General features: G+C 37.3%; 2 protein-coding genes across 2 annotated transcripts; both read right to left on the bottom strand.

The window, feature by feature from the left end:
• Positions 1-559: 559 nt before the first annotated feature.
• LOC131334520 (protein ARV 2) lies at positions 560-4298 on the bottom strand. Its single transcript, XM_058369569.1, has 9 exons — positions 4043-4298; positions 3845-3892; positions 3620-3709; positions 2936-2981; positions 2759-2841; positions 2576-2670; positions 1679-1745; positions 1440-1515; positions 560-1051 (listed from the first exon to the last, which is right to left on the bottom strand). Exons 1-9 carry the CDS (start codon positions 4136-4138, stop codon positions 945-947), a joined length of 708 nt encoding a protein of 235 aa, XP_058225552.1. The 5' UTR covers positions 4139-4298; the 3' UTR covers positions 560-944.
• Positions 4299-12033: 7735 nt separating this feature from the next.
• On the bottom strand, positions 12034-13941 carry LOC131322434 (B3 domain-containing transcription factor NGA1-like). The gene is made up of 2 exons (XM_058353765.1): positions 13661-13941; positions 12034-13513 (listed from the first exon to the last, which is right to left on the bottom strand). Exon 2 carries the CDS (start codon positions 13490-13492, stop codon positions 12266-12268), a length of 1227 nt encoding a protein of 408 aa, XP_058209748.1. The 5' UTR covers positions 13493-13513; positions 13661-13941; the 3' UTR covers positions 12034-12265.
• Positions 13942-16192: the final 2251 nt, after the last annotated feature.

Here is a 16192-nt window from a genome sequence, read left to right as displayed (position 1 = left end):
GGTATAGTTTGAGACTACTCTAAACCCATTTCAATGATCAAAATTTGTTCATACTTCATATAGGCTCCGGGTCAAAGATCATCAACCATTTAAAAATTAGATCAGTTAGATATCCACAGGGCACAGCAACCAAAAATGTTTATCCAAGTAGACGGTTTCAGATTAAATACAAGCTTCACATTATGTGAAATAATCGTAATCTATTCATGTGATTACCGAAGTCCAATCAAGTTGATGTTTTGCACGAATAATTTCTCTATAGGGCATACGAGATGAATGGTTCTAATCACCAAATGTGCCTCTGGCAGCCCTACCATTGCAAAAACTGGTAAATAGGGCTATGGTAAAGTGCACCTCTCCCTTCCCTTGACCATACCAGTAAATTGGCCTTCATGCCCTGATCTTCTTCTTCTCCCTTCTTCAATGCTAACCACATATTCGATATGTTCGCATAAACTATCAAAAGCCCACATCAACTTTTCACAGAATCATGGAAAATCAAGATTAATCCCAAACTTGTAAACCAGTAACTTAAATTAAGAAAATCAACTGCCGTTCATTGGAAAAAAAAACCCTGCTATTCTTCAATTAAGCTAATATTCTGATTTTACAGAGTAGAACAGGAGTTCCAGAAGTGGGATGGGGCTGAAGAGGGAGATCAGCTGTAGGAGGATACAATCGTGAACAACATTGTATAACTTAAGATCATAGGGCTCCTAATCTGGGTTCTTCCACTTGTACAAGACTTTGGATCACTTGGGGGTGCAGGAGGGAAGTTAAAACCACAGTTTCTAGATATCATCGATGTAGGAAGTGTTTGGGTCACATTGGATCACCAAGTGAACAAGTCAGCTTCGAGATGTCCACATTGACATACATGAAAGGAAAAGATACATATAACTGAGGCATCAGGCAACGGAGCAACGGAGTTTTAATTGATCGTCTTAGTGATCTCGGTAGGCGATGTCAAGCAACCCTCTGAAAAATAACTTAACAGCATGTGCACTAAAGCAAGCCCCGATACATTTCTCGATGGATGACTCGGTGATCACTGGTACATGTAAACACAAACACACAACATGGTTTCCTCAGAAGACAGTTCAGTTATAAGCCAAAAATGAAACAAGAACAGAAGTGTCAAAGTTGTTAACAAATACTAAGATAATGACAGGTTGACAGCAATGTTCATGGGTTATAAGTTCTTGAATAGGCAGAGAATCTCCAAAGAAATGCGGAATCAATGGGACTAAAATTATGTTAAGTTTCCTGTTGCAAGAAATAAATAGTAATAAATAGCATAAAAATATCTGGCCAGGATCACAAAAATAGAAAATCATACACAAGTAACAATAATATCATTGATCTCGAATGATCAGATTTCTCTTTCATATTTTTAAGGTGACGCACAGGTCATCCTCTTCCAAGTGCTACTCACTGACCTTTCAGAGCCACTGTGTTGGAGGATAGAACGAATATATCAATGATAAAAAGCACTGAAGATGGAAACTCCCAAACCTGCAAAATGGATAATCAAAGATAGAAGCACAAGTTTAGTTGCATAGATTACAAATTAAATTCATAAAATGTTTGATAAAAAAAAGAGGCAAAACGAAACGAACAGTTAAAAGCTTTTACAACAGTAAGCCATTGGATGGTCAAGTGACATAAGAAAGCTTACCATCATGACAATGAGAAAGATCTTGAAGTAGCTAGAAATAAAGATGGCAAGCAAAACGTCTATGTACCTGCATAGAATATAAAAGAATAATCCAACTGATAAGGAATTAAGGATTAAAGACTCGCAAGAATAAGGTGAAGATGCTGATAGTAGAGAATCATGTATGCCCAGGTTTCTATCTAGTCGTTCACGCTCACGTTTATCAAACTCATTCTTGTCAATGTATCCTAAATTTGGTAATTCTAGCAAGTTGGCAACTACTCCCGTGTTAAGAAGACTGAACTAACTGTTTAAATAATTGAATCCAAGGTCCAATTTCACGAAACTTCTGGTATGAAAATTTCATGCTCTAGTAAGAAAATTCATGGCGCCACAGTATCGCATACCCTGTAATGGCTCATATGGACATCATCAAAAAAATATTTACTCACAACGTACCGGATTGTAAGGCACGCATCATATCCTAAGCATACCGAAAGATTTATTAAAATTTAAAACCTAAGAGACATTGAGAGAGACACATATCAAATTTACCTCCACACATATCGAATGTATCGAATCATAAGATTTTGACCACACTGTAATTTGCATAAATGATAGAACATTACTAGTAGTTTTCTTTTTTCATTTCCTGATATTAAGGGAGTTCTTTTCGAAACGATATTAAGGGGAGTTGCTAATATAAATTTTGTCGGGTTTTATACTAGAAACTGATTCGGGCACTTTCGTTTCTGTCAAAATATAAATGTTGCACAAAAAAGAAAAAGCTTTTTGAGCTGAATTTTCCACGCAACAATTCTCACGGCTTGCCTCAAGTAAAGGTCATCTCACTTATTAAAGTACATTCTCAAGAACAATAGCTCCAGAATCCTTAAAATAAAATTCTAAAAAAATTACCGCAAGGCTCCAAAAGATGCTTCCAAAAAATATCTTGTCACGAGAAGTAGAAAACTAAGAAATACGAAGTTTCCAAATAGGAGATCCATCAGCACCTAAAACTGACATTGGTAAGTCCATTGAGCTCATAACAGATTGTTGACTCCAAAAGTTTGATTGATATTCAGTGAAAAGCAAGCAAACCTTTCCATATCTTGAAACTAATGTAGAAAAGCCCACGGACAAACCCCATCCCTCTTCACTCTGATTCAAGAGCAGGACCCTGTCTGAAGATGGTAAGGTTTACCACGTAGAATTTGAAGAGGAGTTTAAATATAAGCAATAATATTAGCAGTCAAAGTCAGATGAAGAAATGGATACATGCATCCAGAAGAAGAAAAGCAAAAGCCGTCTTCCAAAACAAGCCCTGCAAAAGTTGTCCAAAAGTCAGAACACAACCTCTGCGATAATGTCAAACATCCTTCAAAACTCAATACAGCCATGACAGAGATGACCTAACTGAAGGTTGGTAGGTAACACTACATGCTTACACGGCTAGAGGCTCTAAACTCGCTAATTAAACACCTAAGAGGCCCTGTTTAAATGGTCAGACTACTAGTAACAAGTGAGAGAAAATATAATCTCACAAGTTGAATAATCCCACCCGACCAACAGCGAGGGATTACCAATACTGCATCCCAACATATTCTACCTCACAAAACAGTGGGATTGGTTATCTTTTCGCCAATAGTTGTATTCAAACGACTTAAATGATGTTGCACGTGATGTATATTCCAGTTCCATGTCAATAAAACCAGCCAATTAAAGAATAGAATGGCAATGCAAAACTTCTGAGCTTAAATAGCAGTAGCATCACCCAAAGACAAGTAATTGGTGCTAGGGATTTTTGGGCCGACTGCTTATATCGCAATAGGAGCATGCTCATTACAATTCAACATGGAGTTTCATAGAAAATGAGACATATATACATATACATGTGTACATATGTTTATATAGAGGGAGAGACAGAGAGTATACTAGTAAACCAATCAATTTCTTTTACACCTGATGATTCACTGCTTGTCGATTGAGCGAATTGTAGAGTAGATGTCTATATGCTTTGGGCTTGTGCAATATCAAATCAATCAAAAGGATCTGCACAAAACCAAAGTCTCAAAAACCTGATTAATTAGCAAAAGATTAAAAAGGCCAAACAAAACAATTGTACATTAGAAGGGCACAGACAAAGATCATAGCTTTAATTATTTGAATTCAATTTTGGATCTTTACCATGATCTCACATTCTATATACTCGTCTGCAACTGCTTTGCAATTCTCCTGCCACATCAAAGAAACGCAATTTTACTGAAGAGTTAGTGAAAATTCACAAGAAAATAAAATGAAAGAAACCCAAATTGGATAATGAGAGAGAGAGAGAGAGAGAGAGAGAGAGAGAGAGAGAGAGAGAGAGAGAGAGAGAACACATACACATCTCATAAGGCGGATGTTTCCTGGAGAATACTGGACAAATAGATTTTTACTGTTACCAACCTGAAATCCACACTCAATACATCGGAACCCCATCTCTCTCTCTCTCTCTCTCAACTCCGAAGCCCGTCTCCGATTGACGGTGTTGGCTGGTCGGGTTGGCTTCCGACTTTACGAGGTTTCTGCGTTTTTTGAGTTTCACATCACACAGTTTCATATAGAAACACAGAAGCACCCCCATTATATTCCTTAAATAGCACTGTGTTCGCCCTTTTTCTTTGAAAATATCGGTGACCACCCCTAACAGTTAACACCATGTAATGACCTAATAAATTTACCGAATTACCCTCTTTTAGGCTAGCCTCTCTCCCTCTCCTCCTCCTCCTCCTCCTCTACCTAACTAGTGTTTTCATTTGAATGTGGTTTTCCGAACAACAATGGGAGTAGCTAGTCATGTGAGGATTGATGGTGGCGTGATTGGGACTGTGATGTAAGCAAGATTTAAATAATAGATTTTGGATGTGAGTTTTGGTAGAGATTGATATTGGATGATGGGTGTTGATCGCAACTTAAATAGAAGAGGGGTGCAACAAAAAGGTTTAAATTTTGAAAAATTAGTGATACCTAGAACATTGAGCAATGACGGCGAGACCTAGATGATGACAAAGTTGGGAATAGTTGTGCAGGTTGCAAGGCTGCGGACAGTGATGTGTGGTGGTGGTCATGTTTACTGATTGGTGGTGTACTAGTATTTTGGAAAGTCGAAGATAGTCGTATGATTCGAAATATTGTAGTGTGACCATTCTTACAATATTAGATATTAAGTTGTCCTCGGATTAGATGTTTATTGTTTTGTTTTAGAAGCTCCATAGTTGTTGCACTAACTTCCTTCTTGTAATGTGGTTCACATTTAACCTTGATTTCTAGCTAGCTATTTCAATGTGTCCCACTTTAACCTTTGAATTAATTTTTTTAAACTTGCAGTTTGATGCCAACCCTGCAACAAAGGGGAAAAAAAAAAATTACAGCCAAGATAATCTTAAAGATCATTAAGGCCTCCTGGTCCAATCTAAAGGGGATCTTTGGCTTCAAGCTCAGAAAGATTCTAATACAACTCTTTCATAAGCTTTTTGACGAAACAAACGGGAGTGGCGACCTTCTGTCCTTTACCCTACAAGAAAAAGTATTTTTGCTAACGAAAAAAGTTGTGACGAAATTTAATGTTACTATTGGTGAAGAAACAACAAGATTTTGTGACTTTTGGAGACAACCTATTGGTGACAACCTATCTATTGACAACAAAAAAATATGCATTTTTTGACGATTTAAAAAATATGCATTTTTTGACGATTTAAGTCGTCTCTGAACACAAAATTTCTGGTAGCGTTAACTTAACATTTTCAGGCAACTTCCTATGTCTTGACCATGTTTTAGGCATGTTTATGTTTCTAGAAAATATTTTCCTTTTGAGCTCATATTTCCTTATTTCGTGTTATCCAAGGCTCCAACTAATTAACAAAGGTTTTAGCGCATGGAATGCTAAGCAACAGAGTAACATATATCTTTTAATAAATATTGGCCTTAATGTTATAAGAATTTATGAAAAACACTCTATTAATAGTCAAGGCTTTTGAAAAGCTTTGGAGGCAAAATCTGCCCATCTAGCTATCTTTTCTGTTTATAAATGGAGAGCACCTTTTTTTTATGGACTCAAAACTACTCATACAATCAATTGGGGCTAGCTCAATTAATTAGGATTCTTGCATCTCACTAAGAGGTCAAGAGTTCAAATCTCTATCTCCCTGCGTGTGGGTGTACTTCCCTTAAAGGAACTTTTCCTTTTCTTTTTTTTTTTTTTGTTTTTATCCTATAATTGGCTTATTTGTTGTATTGGTTGAGTTATTGGGTTTGATTGTCTTAGAGCATCTCCAGCCTTGACCCATTTTAAGACTCAAATTTTAAAATGGGGCAAAAACCACAAAAATCTCTCTCCAATCTTTGACCCAAACCCTTCCCCATTTTGGGTTTTACCCATTTTTTTGCCCAAATCTGAGACAACTTTTGCCTTGACCCATTTCTCCAACGGCTAGTTAGAGAGAGAGAAAGAGGGAGATGTGTAAAATTTGGATTTGATGGTTGGAGATGTGTCTACCCAAAATGGGTTTTTACCCAAAATTTGACTCAAATTTGAGGAAAAATATGGGTGAAGGCTGGAGATGCTCTTATGACTCTTATAATTGATGTAGCATCTTGGATTTGTACTTTCTACTTCATATATGATGTAAATAATCAATCTTTTCTATCGATTAACAAAAAAAGAAGAAGAAACTGCTCATACTTTTAATTTCAAAACTATCCACAAGTAACATTTCACATGCCGGGGGGGGGGGGGGGGGGTGTTTGGTTTGTGTGTTTGTTTGGGAATAGATTTGTTAATTAACATTTTAGAACCAAACATCACCATCTATAACTGTCCATTCCCCACTATTTTCTCTGTCAACTGCTTCAATTAACTACTCTGCCTTATTTAAGCCTCATTCGGCTAAATAAGTTAACTGGATTGTTTTTTTATTCTTATTTAATTTTTTTTCGTATTTGTTAGTTTTTCATTAATTTTTTGGAGATTATTACATCGTCATGACAAGAGGAATCTAAAAAGTAAAAAATTACGATCGAAATCTATTTTTTTTAAATAAAGACAATAATAAATCAATAAACCAATTTTTTCGTCTTTATTCAAAAAAAAATGGATTTTGATCATAATTTTTTACTTTTTATATTCCTCTCATCATAACGATGCAATAATCCTCCAAAAATTGACGAAAAACTAACAAATACGTAAAAAAAATTGAATAAGGACAAAAAATAAGCCAGTTGACTTATTTAGCCAAACGGAGCCTTAGTGATTTATTTTTTCTCACTTTGCACACGCATGGCATGGGTGTGTGCCCCAAACGCGCTAGTGATTTATAATTGTAGAACACATTCATCCTGCAACAACTAAGTTATTTTTATTTTTTTGAAAGTGCAATAACTGAGATTTTTTTTTTTATCAGCAATTCATTTCATTAAAAGCCTAAGAATAGGCAAATACATCGAATCCATCTGAATACAATTAAGAGGGGAATACAACCAAACTATCCAAAAAAATACACATGAGATACAAGGACAAAGAGACCACTAATGCCTAGATTCTAAGCCGAGTCAAAGACTCACTACTCACCGCCTTTAAGGGTCGGGTCACGAGGAGCTAGCAATCTATCCATTCAGTTGCCTCGGGATGGCGCAACCTCCAAATCACAGAAGAACAATAAAAACCGATGAAAACAGACAAGAAATCAAGCAGACCGACAAACACTTTGGACTGACACCAATAAGCCGCGGGCCTACTCCGGCCCAATAACTGAGATTGAAATCCAAAGAATACAAGACTCTAAGGTGGAAATAAAAAAAAATTATATATTAAAAAAAACCCTTGAAGTTGGAACCTAGCTACATGCATGTGGCTCATGGGTTATTACGACTAATTATGCATAGCTATCGAGATCACCTAATCTAATCATCTCTTTCTAGCTTAGGGATTACAGTACTCCTCATAGCTTGTGTGAATGACAAATAATTAATTATAATAATCAGTTATTAGCACGCACCTTTTGCAGCAGGAATTAAAAATCAATACCCAATAATGTTATTTATTTATTACTGTACTAGTAACAACGACTGGACCTTGTTGGTTAATTTTATGTTTAACTTTGATTAGTACGTTGCAGTAAATTGTTCGGCATGCCTTCGATCAATGCATGCATATATGTGCATATATGTTTTGTTATCTGCTTTATAGATCTCCTCGACCAACTTCATTCATTAATTTACTTCTAGACACCGTTTTTCGTGTTTTGTTCAAATACTTCAAGATCGATTAGACCGAAGCCCGGTTGCGATATATGGATGTAGAATTCACAACAACAAATTTCGCTAATTTCCATAGCGGACACACATTTGCGAGCGTTTCTAGCTAGCACTACTATTTGAACAAACAGAAGCTAACTGGAATATATATATATATATATATATATATATATATATATATATATATATATATATATATATATATATCAGGCTTTAATATCGGCCACTGAATTGGTCTTAGGATTTGAAAAACAAACAATTAGTGTTGAAAATTAATTGTGCGATAGAAAGTCTCTCTTAGAAGAGTACCGCATAAGAATTCAGATAAACAAATGTTATGAGACACACTTCATATTTGGGAAAATGACAGTCCAGGACCTGTTTTGATAATTAATACCCGCCAATGACATTTTCCTTATTAACAAATATTCTCAATATGTCTTTGGTGGGTATTAATTATCAAAACACGTCATTGGCCGACATTTTCCCTTTCATATTTAGTATCATAAAATTTGGAGATAAATACATAACATCGGTTTTGAATTCATAACTTTTTGCCCATAAATCCATAATACCAGCTTTAACTAAATATACTGCTAATTAATTAGGAATGAAAATATACAATGCTAGGGCATAGATATATATAGATATGCATATATAGAAATTCAACCTTGAATATCTACTATTCGAACATATAGCTAGGGCATATATAGAAATCAATAGTAAGTTTATTTGCATTTGTAACAATTTTTTTGAACACTGTTAGATGAGTTCTCAAAGCAACTAGCAAGTAGTGTAGTCGTACCGCAACGCAGCTTCTTACTGTGAAAGTCAGGAAAACATTCACAAATATGTAAATACACAAACCGGCCACATTATGCGACGAAATAAAACAACCGTTATTTTTAACTAGTATACACAAATATATCCTGATGAGTAAATAAAATTTTAAGTAATTAACTAACATTAAAAGGGACTTCCAAATACCAAAACAGAAATTAATAAGAAAACAAATCATATAATTAATGCACAAATTAAGTCTGTCTGTCTATTTTCCACGTCAACATGAATCCTGCAAGCGAGACAAATCATGGGCTACAAGATCGTACTAAACAGGCCAGATTATATATAGAACACGATTAAATAACCTAATAATCAACAACATGGGAACATAACACCCTGTGGTTTGTGTAATGTGCACACACTCCCGACCATCATATTTTCCATTTGTACTAACAAAATTTTGAATTTTGATAAAAAAAATATATATATAAGCAGAAAATATTCTTTTGCCCTTTTCTCTCTCCCTTAATTCCTGCAATCCTTCACATTCGCGTTGCCACCGTTGCCACCGCCTCCTCCTCCTTCAATCCCTTCTCCCTCCTGCACCGCCACATCCTCCTTCAATCCCTTCTCCCTCCTGCACCGCCACATCCTCCATCAACCATAACCGCACCAAACTCCCTCCTGCCTCCAATGTGCCGCCCTTCATTATATTGCCCAATATTTCAAATTTTTTGAAAAAAATGGGGTCTACTACATCTTTTGTCAGTGGAGGAGAGGAAGAGAGAAAGGGAGGGAGGGAGTGGAGGACAGAAAGAGAGGAAGGAGAGAGAGAGAGACGAGGACAAAAAGTCTTTAAATGCTATATACGTTAATATGGATAGAAAACATGACGGCATGGAATGTGTCTGCATATTTCCCAAACCACAGGGTGTTTTATGTGCATGATTTTGAACCATAGGGGGTGTACCCATACATAGCCCAAACCACAAGGGGTCAAAGTGGCCGATCAACCAAAAAAAAAAAAGTGGACTTTGCCGAAGTTTAAACATGCATGTGAATTCTATGCAGCAAAAAAAGTGCTCAGATGCATGTTCCCAAAAATGCATCACATATGAGAACAAGTAACTGGGTAGTGGCAAAGGAAAATGCATGTTCAAAAAAATAAAAAGACAAAGAACTTAAAACGACAGCTCACATATGAGAACAAGGTTTTAAATAGTGGTAGCGGTCATGTAACCCTAGGGGAGGTATCGATTGATATTTAGCTGGAATCGGGTGAACTAGTAATAAATTTCTAGTCATTTCTCGCACACTTAAAGCACTCAATCATAGTGGTCTAGTGCAAAAAAAATAAAAAATAAAATCGGATAACAACTGATGTGTGAGTAGCCAGAATTGGTCGATCGTTACACATGCAAGTTTTGGGTATTACTTGTATGTTAGAGCGAAACGGTACCGTAAAGTCAAAAAACTATTGCATATCTGTGGATACACTTAGTATCAGTAGTTATTTAAGAGGTATGCTACAAACACTCATTTGCTTAAAATTCATAACCCCAAGACAAAAAAACCATAGCATATGCCATAGATGTTATGAATTTTTAAGCAATTATGAACGACTAAACAAAAGTTGTGAATGCAATATTTTTTTTTTTTGATAGGCAAAGAAGATATATTAGAAACTCGATAATGGAAACATCGAGAAGGATAGGGCAAGCATCATTGATAGGAAAAATCAATCCAATCATGTGCCAGCCAACAATCCAAAAAGAGAACAAGGAAAGACCAACCAAGAGTTGGGAAAAAAACAAAAAAGAGAATTACAAAAGGACTCAAATTTTATGCTTTCTAATGCCATATATCCAAATGGCTTCTGAAGTCTTCAACACAATCGATTGTAAGATCGCATCTCCCTTTAACCCAAAAAGCCACTCTTAGTTTAATAAGGTTAACCACTTCCTCAATAGTAGGAATTGAATTATTAAAGACAAGGTCGTTTCTTTCTTTTCAAATAGACAAAAGACCCGCATAAAGTGTGGTGTTCCAACAAATTTCCTCCAAGTTATGAATGTAATATTGATGGTATATATAATTAATTTGTATACAAAATATAATGAATTAATTCAAGTGCAAATGGTACGTAGGCACCGAAATAATTGCGCGTATCGTAATATTTTACATGAATGTGATTTTTATTTTGGTTTGGGGTGAGTATATGCGTGCTTGTTACCTGCATGCTAGACAAGAAAACCTAAGTACTGCGTAATCAAGATTTCCAACAAAGCTTTCCCCAGCCAATTAAAGTAATCTAGATTCATGTAGAAGGGGCTATATATAACATTAACGTACTGCATCCAAGATAATGAGTAACAATAATTCCAAAATCATGAACAAACACGCATGGCGGGTACTGAGCGTGTTTGTTTAAGTATTTGTGTGCGTGTTTGTGGTTGTAACTAGCATACAGTCGAGTGAGTGAATAAGGAGATATGAAAGGGATCGAATTGGAATTTGTTTAGTACAGAAAGTACCTTTATACAGCTCGATAGGTCTGAGACAGACAGACAGTACATTCATCCCATGCAGCTTCTGCAAGCCCAGTGAGGACCAACCTATGGAGCTACTAGACACAATAGAGATAGAAGAAAGAAAACTGTTATACATGTTCCCTGACATTATTATTTAACGATGCTTTCGTGGGAAGATGCGAGAGAGAGAGAGAGAGAGAGAGAGAGAGAGAGAGAGAGAGAGAGAGAGAGAGAGAGATGGTGCAGTTGAGATCCAAATAAGGAACAACTAGATGACTTGTTACTTACCAAAAAAACAAAAAAAAATAGATGATTTGTTCTCCAACTTCAGTTTGATAGCCAAAAAAAATAAAAACTGAGTCCAAGAACAAAATGTATCCACGGTACAAATGTGTTTTTTTTTTTTTGTCAATTGAAAATACGGTACAAATGGATTTGAGTCGAAGAACAAATCTAATCTGCCTTCAAATGGGTTTGCACGATAGATACGTACATAATTTAACTAGATATCCATTGTACGAATACAATATATATATATATATATATATATATATATATATATATATATATATAAATACATATTATAGAACTGGCTTTGCCCAACTTCAAAAAAAGAAAGAAAAAAAAAGAATTGGATTTGAATTTTGGAACCCTCCTTAAGATTTAACCTTTTCTAAAATCTAACTCGTCCAATACCTCAAACCCTTCGTCCAACACACTAGAAAAAGACTACAAATGAAATACTATTAAACAGAATAAAAGGAGAAATAAGTGACTCCTAACTTAATTACATAAATTCTTTATTATAAATGGTAATCCCTCCATAGTAAGGGTTTGGTCACTTGAAACATAACATATATGTATTCTTGTTTACCTGATTGAGCATATATCTATATAAATTCGATCGAGATGCTAATTAATTTAAAAGCAAGAAAATTAGGTTTAATTCAACCAAAACCAAAACTCAAACCAAATTCCTCTCATATATATCCTTATATTTCTAACGACGGTACCCTTTTCCTCGCGAGTCGGACGTCGGCAAATTAGGCATCGGGGAACCATCATAATCGTAATGCCTTGATTGCGAAAGAGGAAGAACACCTATAGAAGGTGCTAATTCCGTTGCAGTCGTCGCGAAACGCAGCGGTACTGAAGGCAACACCACGCTTTCGGAATACTCTTGTACTGGTGAGGAAGAACAATCCATGTTCACTCCGAATAGCCTCAAACGCTTGGGTGCGACAGCAGCAGCATTATTGTGTATCGCTGGGACCGAATTTATAACCCTAGTCCTAATCATACCTCCCATTTCCTGTGCAGCCCCTAATTGTCCCAAATTCATCGCACCGTACTCATGTATTCCACTGCTATAATTGCTACTATTGCGACCGTTCCATTGATTCTGATGATTCTGATGATAGAGGTAATCAGGACGGAACATGGGGATAGGCATGGAAGGAGGCATTGGGTATACGAGCCGGCCCCACTGGATCCCCGACGGAGCGTTGATCGTGTGATGAGATGCGTCGGGTAGCGTCCGATGCCTCCAGTCTATGAATAGCCGGTCCTTGCCCGATTCCCCAACGCCGCGGTCGAAAGACACGACGTCTCCGGCATCGAGTTTCTTGTCCTTCACGAATCGGCTCCAGCCCTTGGTCATGACGTAGCTCTGGCTGCTGTTCCAGTAAGAGTACCTGAACCGCCACTCCTTCCCGTTCCGGTCTTCGAAATTCAGGAGGAGGCCCTTCATCTGGTCGTCGTCGAGGGGGAAGTATTTCTCGGCGTGTTGCTTTGGTATCACGAGGCGGTTCAGCTTCCCGACGTCGCTCGGTGTCACGACCTTGTGGAACATGTGTTCCTTCTCTAACGTAGAGAAACTACTGCTACTACCATCGCCACCAGCATCACTGCTGCTACCGACCAGTTGGTAAGATTGGTCTGTAGAACGAGTTGATGGTGGTGGTGGTGGTGGTACTGAGTCCATTAGGTCTAATTCTTGGATCCTGGTTGCAGCAACAGCAGCTCCATGGTAAGACCTTGAAATATCTTCTCCCCACACATCAAAAGACGCCCCGAAAAATGGCCTTTGGTGGTTGTTGGTAGAATTATAGGAAGAAGATGAATAGTAACTAGGGTTACCTTCGAATTCCAAGTCTCTCATCAGCTCCTCTCTGTCTTCTTCTTGTTCTTCGTCTGAATTCCCTCTTTTAATTTCGTAAAACTCCATGGCTTCCAGTCTTAGAAATACCTGAAAATTAAGAAGATCTAGCTAAAAAAGAAGTGGATTGACGAGGAAAAAAAGTTGATGGATCTAAGAAATTCACTAAGACCTAGCTACTTGATCTTGGTCAAATAGAAAGGTTTGACATATAGAACAGCTTGTGTGCAGTGTTACCTGATTTCTAGATTCTTCATACAGGCTCTGAAGCGCGCTCGAGAAAACCAAGAGAGGTCTATGATCACCAGAAGAAAAGGTTGGTGCTTTTTGAACAAAGACCTACTCCAGATGAAACCCTAATTGAACAAGACTAATCTTCATGGATGGCATAAGGAACTAAGTTAGTTCTTCTTTGACTTCTTTTGAGAGAGAGAGAGAGAGAGAGAGAGAGAGAGAGAGTTTCCTCACAGAGTGGTAACCTAGCTCCCTCCAAGCTTATCTCTCTTTAGACGTTAAAGGTTTATACACTTGTCCCCTAAGAATATAGGTCCACCTTTTCTACGGCGTGGGAAGCAATTGGATTGTAATAAAGACGGACGTCCATTACATACCGTACTGTCAAATAATAGCAAATCTCTTGGTCTCTTTGAGACTATCTCAATGCGGGACTTCTCTCGTTATAATTTTACAGGGTTTTTTTTTTTTGGTTCTTAATGATATAAAAACTTTTTTCTGCCAATAAAAAAAAAATTAGCAAATCAAATTAATGAACATAGAATTGAGTAAGATTAGATCAGGAGAAACGTGTAAAAAGGAGCTCAAATTCTCTGTACCAAATTTTACACGTATCAGTGCATTTCATTCAGTAAATCATACTCTCTCCGTCCCACTTTGTTATGCCCTTATTTCTTTTTGGGATGTCCCAAGATGATATGCTTGTTTCAAAACTTTTCATTTTTGAATGTCCAGATTACCATTTTACCCCTCATTTCCTTTTACATTTAAAAATGTTTAGAATTTCAAAATTTAAATCTAAGGTGCCATTCTCTCCCATAAAAAAAGTACATTGTACTCTGAGCTTAATTAATGCATGCTGATTAGTTCTAATACAACCACGGAATGGAATCAACATGGATATCATGATAGGGATATTAAATAAATTTGGCTCCAATTTTAATATTCTATCAAAGGGCTAAAATGGTAAAATTGATAAAAAGTCAATGTAATGATGATGTTTTCTTAAATTAAGGAAAAGTCAAAGTAGGCAAAACAAATTGGAACGGAGGGAGTATGAAAAATCTTCTCATCGCTCAAGACTCTCATGTGATTTAATGGCAAAAAAATGCACCGAAATATTTTAATTAAATACAAAATTGTGTGCGTAGCATTTGAGGGGTAACATAAGTAGAGTTCACCTAGATCACCTTTGTAAAATGGAAATGCTACAATAGACACTCTGAATTTGGATGTGCACAATACATATCTATTCCTTTTATTTTTGGCCAAAAAAAATTATTAAGGTTTGAAATTGCTACCCAAGCTAAAGGAACAACGACTTGACCAACATCATATCCCTAAACAAAGTAAGAACCATTTTGTGTCCAAAAATTCAAGACCCAAATCCGAGATTGGCAAGAAGCCAACCAAGAGAACACCCATTGAGACGAGCCCACACCTATAAGGCCAAGTCCAGGACACCTATTAGGCCAAGCCCAGAAACTAAAAAAAGAACCCTAACCGTACTGACCGTCGTCCCTCTTCGATCAACCAAAGCCGCCAAGCCACCACCGCACTGAAACTCTTCAAACTATAGCCACCATGCCACCGCACCACGTCACCAACAAGCAGACAATCGAAACCAACAGCCACTCGATCGGAGCCTCGGCCCATTAGAGAAGAATCAAGTCCAGTGAAACAACGACCACCCCATCTTGAAACGCCTCCACCCGACGAGCGTCGCAACACTGTTAGGCCAAAATTGGCAACACCCAGCAGCGTTGGCCGGCGGGAACTCGCCAAAGCAAAACAATATAGGGAAAGGAGACCTCCCCCGAGCTCCACCAACAGCCACCACCGCACCATCACGGCTGCCACACCACCGAACTACTAACGACTACCTCAGCTTCTGACGCACCAGAAATGAGTGGCACCACCCTAGACCACACGCTGTTAGGCATAACAGAACCGCCCAACAGTGGATCAGTGCGGGCTCACTGAAAAAAGCAGAAACCAAATGAGCAAGGGAGGGAACGAATGAGGAAGGGGGAAGAGGGTGTGAGATCCCACATCGGTGGGATATGTGAAATTGAATTGATATATAACAATATGCGAATAGCTACTGTATAATTTAAAGGTTAATCTTTTGAACCATATGATTAGCTTAAAAATAAGCAGATTAACTCGCACGAGTTGTTACAGAGGAAGTGCCACTGTAATAGGAAAAGGGAAAGGGGAGAGAGAAAAGGAAATGAGGAGATCGGGAGCCTGGGGAAGGGGGGACCCGAGCCGATTTGTATTCTAGAGAGAAGGTGGATTGTATTCTAGAGAGAAAGGGGAGAAAAGCCACAATACATATTCCTTAAACATTCATATTATCTAGGCATAAATTCATAAGATAAATTTCAATATCATATGTTCTCTAAAAACTCATAACATGATTTTTTAGTAGTATGGTTTGGTTCTAGTTAAAAAAAATTAAAAACCGTGTTATAGTCGACTATTTGGTTTGTAGATTTACGTTAATTGTTTCAGTTCCAAACCGATTCGAAC

This window comes from Rhododendron vialii, chromosome 1a, assembly GCF_030253575.1.
Source record: "Rhododendron vialii isolate Sample 1 chromosome 1a, ASM3025357v1".
NCBI classification, from domain to species: Eukaryota; Viridiplantae; Streptophyta; class Magnoliopsida; order Ericales; family Ericaceae; genus Rhododendron; species Rhododendron vialii.
Note: the sequence above shows the minus strand (reverse complement) of the source record. Positions and strands in the feature narration are given on the sequence as shown.